General features: G+C 51.5%; 1 protein-coding gene and 1 long non-coding RNA gene across 4 annotated transcripts in view; one reads left to right on the forward strand and one right to left on the reverse strand.

Moving 5' to 3' along the window:
• Positions 1-351: 351 nt before the first annotated feature.
• On the reverse strand, positions 352-1592 carry LOC113622862 (uncharacterized). The gene is made up of 2 exons (XR_003433696.1): positions 1218-1592; positions 352-494 (listed from the first exon to the last, which is right to left on the reverse strand). It is a non-coding gene; the product is annotated as an uncharacterized LOC113622862 (long non-coding RNA).
• The window catches only part of PLEKHG3 (pleckstrin homology and RhoGEF domain containing G3), a 42506-nt gene continuing 34058 nt past the window's right edge, over positions 1021-9468 (forward strand). The window contains exon 1 of one of the 3 annotated variants that reach the window (XM_027111492.1): positions 1021-1271. Coding sequence is in view for 1 of the 3 variants with exons in the window: in XM_027111491.1 (XP_026967292.1) it covers positions 8506-8508 (3 nt within the window). In the remaining 2 variants the exon portion in view is untranslated. Of the gene's footprint in view, positions 1272-5612; positions 5636-7435; positions 8509-9468 lie in introns of those variants that run through there. The other 2 variants (XM_027111493.1, XM_027111491.1) reach the window with 2 other exon arrangements.

The raw sequence follows: 9468 nt of genomic DNA on the forward strand, positions 1-9468 counted from the left end.
TTTTTTTTTTTTTTTTTTTTGCTTATTTTGTTTTTTAACGTGAATATTAGGCGTTTACTAGACACACTTACCTCTACTGGATGTCAAGTATACCCAGCGGTTCTGATGTCAGTGTCCCATCCCTCCTCCCATCCTGGGCTTCTCTTCCCCTGTCCTGTGCTGGGACAGCATCTTTTTTTCAGTACATTTATTGATGAATTACTTCGGGTTTTAAAGTTTATGCTCTTGCTCAAAACGCAGCCGATCCTTATTGAGTGTCCCTGTCGCGTCCTCAGCCCCTCACTTTCCAGGTGTGCACCTTTCGATGCCCACGTGATTACAGACAGACATAAAAACAGGAGACAGGTTCTCTTCGTTTTACCAAAATGGGTCCTTTATTTACACGGGCTTCTGCCTCTTGCTTCTCCCACCTAACAGTCTCGTGGTGGACTCCCTCCAAGTTATCGGCTTCTTCATCTCTTTCTTGTCAGCTTCTCGGAGGTTTGGATTTATATCTGTAAAGGGTCACGGGAACCGAATTTCGGTGAGGAATTCAAGACGTGAGTTTCTGGCTCAGAAAAGCCGAGGTGACCTGCTCTGGTAGGATCAGGACTCCCAAGTCCGATCCCAACTAAGGACTCACTTGGAAGCCCCCTTTCCTGTCCGTACAAAGGGGGCTGTTTTGGCCGTCCGGTGACCTCTTGGGAGGCAGTGATATCAGGTCTGTGACACCACTGTGTGTTTCCCCCCACCCCCACCCCGTGCGTCTTTGTGTCTTAGCGCATCTAGGTTGCTCGGGGGCGGCTAGCGTTCGGCCGGGAGGACACCGCCGGGGCCGCGCGCTCGCCCCACCCGCGGGCGTTAATCATTAGCGGCGCGCAAGCCCCCCTCCCGCCGCCGCAGCCTTTACCCCGGGTTCCAGCTCGCAGCGCCGCGAGGTTGCCCCAGTCCCCCGCCGAGCCGCCAATCGCGGGATTCCAGTCGCTGGCCCGAGTCTCCACCCACTGGAAAAATTCCTGGTCCGCCCTCCCTGTCCCCTCCCGCGGCTGCTGCCGCTCTGCTCGGCCCCGACTTCCTGCCGGGCGCTGGAAGGCGCGCGCGGGCTAGGGTCCCCGGGGGCCGCGCTAGCAGCTGGCCGCGCCCCGGCCGCCAAGGGGCTGGCCGTGGGCGGGAGCGGCCGGCAGCCTCGGCCCCTTCCCGGAGCGACATTCAAACTCGCGCCCGCGTTGCGGCGGCACCTGGGTGGCTTCGCGCGCCGTGCGTTCTGGATCCAGCCGGGCGGCCGCTGCTCGGTGAGTGTTCGTCGGTTCTCCCCGCGTCCTCTGCGGGCGCAGCGGGCCGAGCGGCAGTGCCCGGAGTGGTTTGAAGCTCTCGCCCTCCCGGGCACCCGCCCCAGCCCCCTGCGGGGTGAGGACTCGGCGCGGCAGAGAGGGACCCGGGGCCGCGTGGGCTCCTCCCAGGGCGACCCTCCAGGCCGAGGGCTGGAGCGCGGGAGGCTCGTGCAAGGAGACATTTTTCTGTCCTTTAGCCCCCACCCCGGAAACGAAAGGAGCGAATGCGCCCCGTGACTCCCAAGAGGCGCAGTTTGAAACCCGGGAAGCCCTCGAGGCGGCGCCCACCCGCGCCCACTGCGCGCTCTTTTGCCCGAGGGCTGGTCCTTGCCTCGGACTGTGGGCCCGGGAGGGGTGGACTCTTCTGGGGAAGGACCCGAGCCTCTGGTCCCGGGAGCCCAAAGGCGCCAGCAGCCTGTTCCGGGTTGGTGTCACACAGTACTCGCTCTGGGAATCTCACGCGTCCTGGAGGGATTAGAGTGGGTGCCAGCAGTGGGGTGTCGGGGAGCCGAAAGCACAGAAGCCACTGCCTGCCACTGCCTCCCTCGACCTCACCCACTCCCGAAACCGGTTTGGTTGATTTTCTCCTTATTCGCAGCCCTTTGGTTTGGAACGCTAGGAGGAGGCGTGCAAACTCGAAAATTTCAAGACGTTTTTAGGTAGCTACTTTTACTCTGGAGCTGCTTTTTAAAACGAAAGAACGGAGTGGGAAATGTAATGGTGGGAGGCTGGAGGGGTGTGGCCTGGGGTGGGGCGGTGTTATAGCGGCCACTGTAAGAGTTTCACCCTCGGAAGTCACTTGCCTGTCTCCTGTTTTGGGGCCCCCAGGAGGCGATCCGCATTGCATCGTCCTACAGGGAACCCTGGACAGGGGGTTCCCAGAGTCTCCTCAGCCCTGCCTCTGCACGCAGCTCAGTCACACCAACCTTGCTCAAAGAAATAATGAGGGACAGTAATGACAGCCCCGAGGGCTCCCCACTGAGCACATTGCCGGCCTCCCTTAAGGCAAGTGCCTTTCTAGCCTCGCCTTTGCTGGACTGGGAGTGGAATCCTGAGTGACGTAGCTGGGAATGACTTCACCCTAACCATTTCCAGCAGAAAACCTAGGGAGTAAGAACCCAAAAAAGGTGTACCCCTTCCCTCTGTTGTTCACCCTCTTCCCTGTGGGCCTGGGATGCCTCATCTCATCTCCTGCTGTTATTACTCCTCTGTCTCTGCTGCCTGCACTCCCTTCCCAGAAGGCTGGGCAACCCCTTAGATCCCTGGATGTCTTGCTCTGGGGATGGGACAGGGAGTCTGCGTGGGGTAAACCAAGTCCTAGAAGCAGAGGAAGTGGTTTGCTTAAGAGCTGCCTTGGGCTTTTCTACTGTGTTTTATTAGAAGTGGCACATTGGGGAGAATGGGAAGAGCACTGGCATGGGAGCCCAGCACAGGATTTTGCCTCCGCTTTAGTCCTGGCTCTACTGTATATGGCATCAGATTTCTAGAGTCATCTGGGCTGGAAGGCACCTCCCATGTGCCTAGGCCATTTACACATGCAGGCAGCAGAGCCCGGAGATGTGACGTGACTGGAGCCTGGCTCCTGTTGGCCAAACAGGGACCAGAACTCAGATTTCCTCGTGGTCTAATCCATGCTTTTCCCAACGTGACCTGAGCAAGTCACATACTTTTTTCTGACTCAGTTTCCACATGAGTAGAGTTGGGGACTTGCCTGCTTTTCTTCACAGAGGCTGTGGTAAGGATCAAAGGAAGCCACATACGTGGAAAGTGCTGCATAAACTCCTATACAAAATGAAGGGCTCACTGTGGCTAGGAGGGGCCCTCAAGAGCTTTACAATTTACTGGATACGTCCCATGTGTGCCACAAGGAGACGGTAGATACCAGGAGCCAATGGTGGATGTTTACACCCCTGGCCTGTAATAGCTCCAGGGTAAACATTTGCCTTACCAAATCCACAGCTCTCCCAGGGTCACTGTGTTTACCCTGGAGGTGGCCAAAGGCCATGGCCTGAGGGATGGCCAGGGCAGGAGGGGAAAAGGAGCTGTGTTCCAGATGTATGGCTTGCCCCTTCACCTCCACTCTCCTCCTCAGAACCTTGTGAAGGCTCTGGTTCCAAGTCTGGGGGTTGCTACAAGCCCAGGCTGAGCACTGACTTTGGAGGGTTAATCAGGAGATCAACTAGCTATTCCCTGTTGTGTTGAGGGTTGAGGGGACTCTGGGCATTGGGAGGGTGCTGCCTTTGCAGCTGCACTCTGAAGGCTGTCTTCAGCTCCTCATTTGCCCCCCTCTCCCCATCCCAGGCTGCCACTCTGGCCCAGGCCGCTGCTCAGTCCTGCCTCTCTGGCCAGCTGCATGTCCATAGGCCTTTGTTTCAGGGTTGCAAGCCCGCCCTCCCCAGCAGAAGCCCTCAGGTTGGGGCCCTGGCAGCTGGAAATCACTCCTGCCAGCAGGAAGGCTTTACTGGAGTCCACAGGGGACCTGGCAGACCTTCATTTCCTCTTGTAGGCCCCAGCTGGAGCCCCCAACTTGCCCCTGGCCAGATTCTCTCACCATCTTTTCTCATCTTTCCTCCCCTGAATGGATGGGTCATGCTCTTTCTCTTCCTACACTCACACTTCTTAGTTCTATTTTAAAGGATTCATTCATTCATTCAGCAGGTTTTTTGGCATCTACTATATATGAATGCTGGACGCAGAGGACACAGCAATGAACAAAATATACGACAGTCATTGACTTCATGGAGCTGGCTTCTGGTGGGGGGAAGCTGTCAATAAGCAAGACAGATAGTGGAAAGCAAGTTAATGATAAGCAGAGCAACATGATAGGGAGGGTGGATGTGAATTGTCATGGAGGGGGTGAGATGGCATTTTAGATGGGGTGGCCTGGGGCGCATCCCGAGGAAGGGCTATTTGATAATACCTGAAGGAGGAGTTTCCCTTCATCCCTGGTTTCCTTCCTTTTCTTTTCTTTTCTTTTTTTTTGCGGTACGCGGGCCTCTCACTGTTGTGGCCTCTCCCGTTGCGGAGCACAGGCTCCGGACGCGCAGGCTCAGCGGCCATGGCTCACGGGCCCAGCCGCTCCGCGGCATGTGGGATCTTCCCGAAGCAGGGCATGAACCCGTGTCCCCTGCATCGGCAGGTGGACTCTCAACCACTGCGCCACCAGGGAAGGCCCTCTGGTTTCTTTTCTTGTAACCCAGTTGAAGCAACTCACTGCAGGGCTTGACAGCTTACTAGCCCTGCGGTGCTAAACTCCTTTGAGCCTGTGTTTCTCACCAGTAAAATGGAGTTAGTCATCATACCTACCACATACGGCTTTGTGAGACTGAACAATGAGCTAACGTGTGTTAAAGGCTTAGCAGAGCCTACAGAGGTCATCAGTAAGTGATAATCTTTTATTTTGTTATTTCTCCAACCAAATTCTGCAGGGGTAGCCCAAGATATTTAATGGCATTCCTAAATGAAAAGCTTTCCGTTTGAAGAATTAGGCAAGTGGGGAATTAGAGGCAGGTGAAAATCGAAACCCTAGTTAGTGCAGACTTTCTAGTTGGTGGGGCTTTTCAGCCATATCCTAGATGCTCAGGGGTTGAGGATGTGGGCCTCCCAGGTGTGTGTGCTGCTTCCCCTGCTGACAGGGTGAACTGGGGGCAGCCCTGATTCTTCTCCCTTGCTCTGGAATTCCCCTTGCTTCCAAGCAGCCCTGGTGAATCACACCTTCGTTCCTGGCTTCTCTGTCTCACAGCTGGGAAGACTATCTGCCCCTCCCCCAACATCCTGTAGATAAAGTACCCTCAGAGAGGGAGAGAAAGGGATGGTGAGAACGAGGGAGGGGCAGGGGAAAGCTGGGCAGATGGGTGGAGCTGTTTTAGGAGAGCCTGCAGAGGTGCAAGAGGATTCTGATGAAGGCCTAGAGGCAGCCCCAGAAAAGGTTTCAAGAAGTGTCCACCATGGACCAGAATTTGTGTCCACCATGGACCAGAGTAACAGAATGGACAGGCACTATGATGCTCAGAGTCCGGCTGGACTCTGCTCAGCTCTGCACTGCTTCCACCCAGGCATTCTGAGGAGTCTCTTCCCCTCTCTGCTGGAACCGGGCCCTTAAAGGGAGGGACCTGATCTCAAAGCCTGCGGTCAAAAGCTGCGGTGAGCGGTTTCCTGGGGGCCTGGCCCTGGCTCAGGAAGCAGGGGTGGGTGGTGGAGGGCGGGTCCTGGGGGAGTGGTCATCAGCCAGACCACTCCCTCTAAGAGCTCTGTCACCATCCAGCAGGAGCTGGACAGCCGAGCGGGCCCTGTGGTGAAGGAGCTTCCCGGTGCCTGGAAACCAGGTAAAGCTAGATATAATATGGCTTCAGAGGAAGTGGTTGGGAAGGTCCAAACAGCCTCAGGCATTTTTATGATGTTGGGTGACCTCAAGTCAGAGGGGAATGAAAACTGGGTAGGGTCAACGAGCCTGTGGTCAGAAGGAGGAGGTACATCCAGAGATGCCGGCATCCCTCTGGGTGCTGGCTGTCTGGGATAAAGGCTGGCTTTGTCAACAGGGTCTCTGCTCTGTTCTTATTTTGATTAGCAGCTCTCTGAAGGCAGGGACTCTGAGTCATCTTTGTTCCCACATTGCATGGAGAACAGTGTAAAGTGTAATCAACAGGGCATGATGGGCTTGTGCTGGGGTCCCACCCTGAGGGCAGTCTGGGCTCGGTGATCTCATCTGCTCCAGTTTTTGTTCCATGGAGTTAGAGGAAGAAGTCAGTGGTGGGGGTCAAGCCTAGCCCTTGGTGGGCTGTTGCCATCTGGGAATGCCACAAGGGAGAATGGGGCTTTCTAAAGTTCTCTTGCTGGCCTTTGGGGAGGGAGCCCTCCTGGCTTAAGCTCAAGGAGTGGATTTTTAAGGACTCTCAAATTCTGTTTCGTGCTGAGCAGACTCTGGGCCAACCACAGGACCTGAATGAGGTACAGATGGGCACAATGGTAACTGTGCATGTAGCCTTTTGGGAGATAGAGTTGGAGGGTACTAGGGGTTGCTCTGATTGTTGCTGGAGTTTGGCTGAGAATGGAGGGAGAGATGCTACAGGAGTGAAGTCTATTTCACTATGGTAATGGGATCTCGGGAGGGAAGATGGGTTCTACAGGTACTGGAAGCTCTTAAAAAGTCATATCCTTTACTCTCCAGGCCACAAGACTGTGTGTGTGTGTGTGTGTGTGTGTGTGTGTGTCTGTGCACATAAATCAGAGGTTCTGGACCGATAGATGTCAAGTGTTTATTGAAAGGAAAAGAGAACCAGTATCCTTGTGGTCTCTGTCCTGTGCGTCGCTACATCCCCAGTGCTTGATGCATAATAGGATTCAATAAATATTTGTTGAATAAGTAAAACCCTACTGTGTGATGAACCTTTAGGAATTAGAGAAATTTTCATGCTCTTCACAAATGTTCTAATCCTGCCTGGAAGTATCTAGGATAGAGTATAACATTCTAAGAAGTTGAACCTGTGGTCAGCTGCTCTGGCACAGGGGCAGGCAGCTCTGTATTCCTCCAGCCTGGGCAAGTGAAAGGGTGCCTGGGCTCACTGGGACCAGTCCTCCTGGGCCTGCTGAGAGTTTGCCCCCATGAATGTTGTGTCCAAAGTGGATGGTAGGGTGTGCTTATAGTCTAGAATATAGTTCATCCCATAATATGTCCTATAATATCCCATAACACGTCTCCTACCCTATTCAGGACATGGCCACCCAGTAGCCTTGCTTATCTGCATGGAGCCAAGAAGGTCTCCAGATGAGCCAGGACTCAAGTTCCTGCATTTTTTTCACACCAGCTCCCTAAGACCCTGTTTAACTTTTTTTTTTTTAAATAAATTTATTTTATTTATTTATTTTTGACTGCCTTGGATCTTTGTTGCTGAGCGCGGGCTTTCTCTAGTTGCGGTGAGTGGGGGCTACTCTTCGTTGTGGTGCGCGGGCTTCTCATTGTGGTGGCTTCTCCATGGGCGCTAGGCGCATGGGCTTCAGTACCTGTGGCGCGTGGGCTCAGTAGCTGTGGCGCACAGGCTTAGTTGCTCCGCGGCATGTGGGATCTTCCCGGACCAGGGCCCGAACCTGTGTCCCCTGCCTTGACGGGTGGATTCTTAACCACTGTGCCACCAGGGAAGCCCTGTTTAACTCTTATATAGGAGTTGTGTCATCCTATTTCCAAGCCCGCAACTGAAAGGAAGCAGCAAAGGAGAGTGTAAAGAGACCAGCATAGAGAGGAAAAATGACCACAGTGCAACTGAGAGTTGACACTGAGAGTGGACAGAGATCAAGACACTATGCAAAGCAAGCACGAGCATAAGAGCCGGGGGTCATTTATTTAGGGGGAATGGCTTGGCACGCCTTGGCCCTTGGGGGGATCATTATTTTGATAATTGATGCTTTGCTGGTAATTGTGACCCTGAGTCCTCAAGAAAAGGTTAAATGATGTTCCCTTGACTGTTCAGGAAGGCAGGGAAGGAAGCGTGTAACATGTTTTTAAAAGATGTCCCAGTCAGATAGACTAAAAGTTTTAAAAGTGTTGACACTTAGGTAATATCACTAGTCCTCTCAACAAGGCAAAAAATAAGTGGTGGTACCCTCAACTACAGATAAGGAAACTGAGTCCACCCCCACACACAAGGTAGGTAACTTTTCTGAGGTCTCTCAGCTAAGACTTGGCAGGGATGAGGTCTGAACTTCTAAATGACTCTGGAGCACGTGCACTGAACTCTACCCCAGACTGTTTGGAAACCGGGCACACTCTTGAAAACATGGCTCTTGGACAGCTCTCTCTGCAGGGCTTCCGGCTAGTCAAGGTTTTACTGTGTTACTGTGGAGCCAGGATGGGCCCAAACTTAATTCAGCTCCACCCATAGCAGACTGCCAGTTATCCTAAAGGACGCTTGCCTCAGTGGAAACAAGAACGCCTTTAATACATTTACATTTTAAGCACCTGCCTGGGTGCCACACAACACTTGCTGAGGCCAGAAAATGATAGGGAGGAGCTGCAATTTCAAAAATCCCAGGCCTCTTTCCGTCAGGAGCTTTTGTTCCTTTGTTTTGGTTCTGGACTCTGCTGAAAGATGCTGTGCTGTGCAGTCTCGGTGCTGGTTGTTCCAGTCTGTCTCCAGGGTGGCGGGGCCCGCCCCTGTGTAGGAACCCCTACCCCCATGTTCCCACCATCCAGATCTGGCAAATGGTAATTTTATCCTATTTACTTCTTTCATTTATTATAGAGATAGAATGTTACAGATGCAACTGAAGCTTTCTTTTTCTTCCTAATAGCTCTCTCTTCACTCCTTTCCGCCCCAGAAGTAACATTCTCTTGAACATGGTGTTTATCATTTCTATGAATGTTTTTATACTTTTTACTGTTGTCTCTAAGTAATTTATAGTTTCATGTTGTTTTAATTTTGACTTGTATAGCATCATGTTGAATGAACATTGTTGTCTAGATTTACCCATGTTGAAATATTTAAATCTAGTTTATTCGGTGAACTGTTATATGGTCTCTATTGCATATTACAGTTCCCTTATGGACAGACATTTAGGTTGATTCCATTTTCTCACCTCTCTGAGTAATAACTGTATTTATCATCCATGTGCCAGTCTTCTCTACCATATGTATCAGTGGTGGGATTACTGGGTTATAAATTTTGCTTTTCAAGATATGGTCAAATAATGTCCCTGAGTGATTTGTAATCAATTTATATTGTTACCAGAAACATGAGTGCCCCTATTTCACTAATATTGGGATTGTGTCTTGCAATCTGGTAGATGTAAAACGGTATTTTAAAGTTAATTTATAAATTGTTTTTTTAAATAAGCGCTTTTGATTAAAGGTAGGGATGAGCACTTTTCATGTTTATTGGCTAGCCATGTTTATTATTCCGTGAGGCTTTGCCCTTTACGTTAAAAAAATAAATTTTAACCAGGTAATGTATCCATATGATTCAAACCTTGAAAGGTAATACAGTGAAAAGTCTCCAACATCTGTTCCCGTGCTCCCAGCTCCCCACCCTGTGACAAGTTAGAGGTTCCTGGTACTTTTTCAGAGTTTTAATTGCCATTTTCTTTTCTTGTTGATTTTTAGGAGTTAAAAAGTATGTGTGTATATATATATATATATATATATATATATATATATATATATATATAT

The sequence above is a fragment of the Aethalodelphis obliquidens genome, unplaced genomic scaffold, assembly GCF_003676395.1.
Source record: "Aethalodelphis obliquidens isolate GAN/ISIS:26980383/991018 unplaced genomic scaffold, ASM367639v1 scaffold10, whole genome shotgun sequence".
NCBI lineage: Eukaryota > Metazoa > Chordata > Mammalia > Artiodactyla > Delphinidae > Aethalodelphis > Aethalodelphis obliquidens.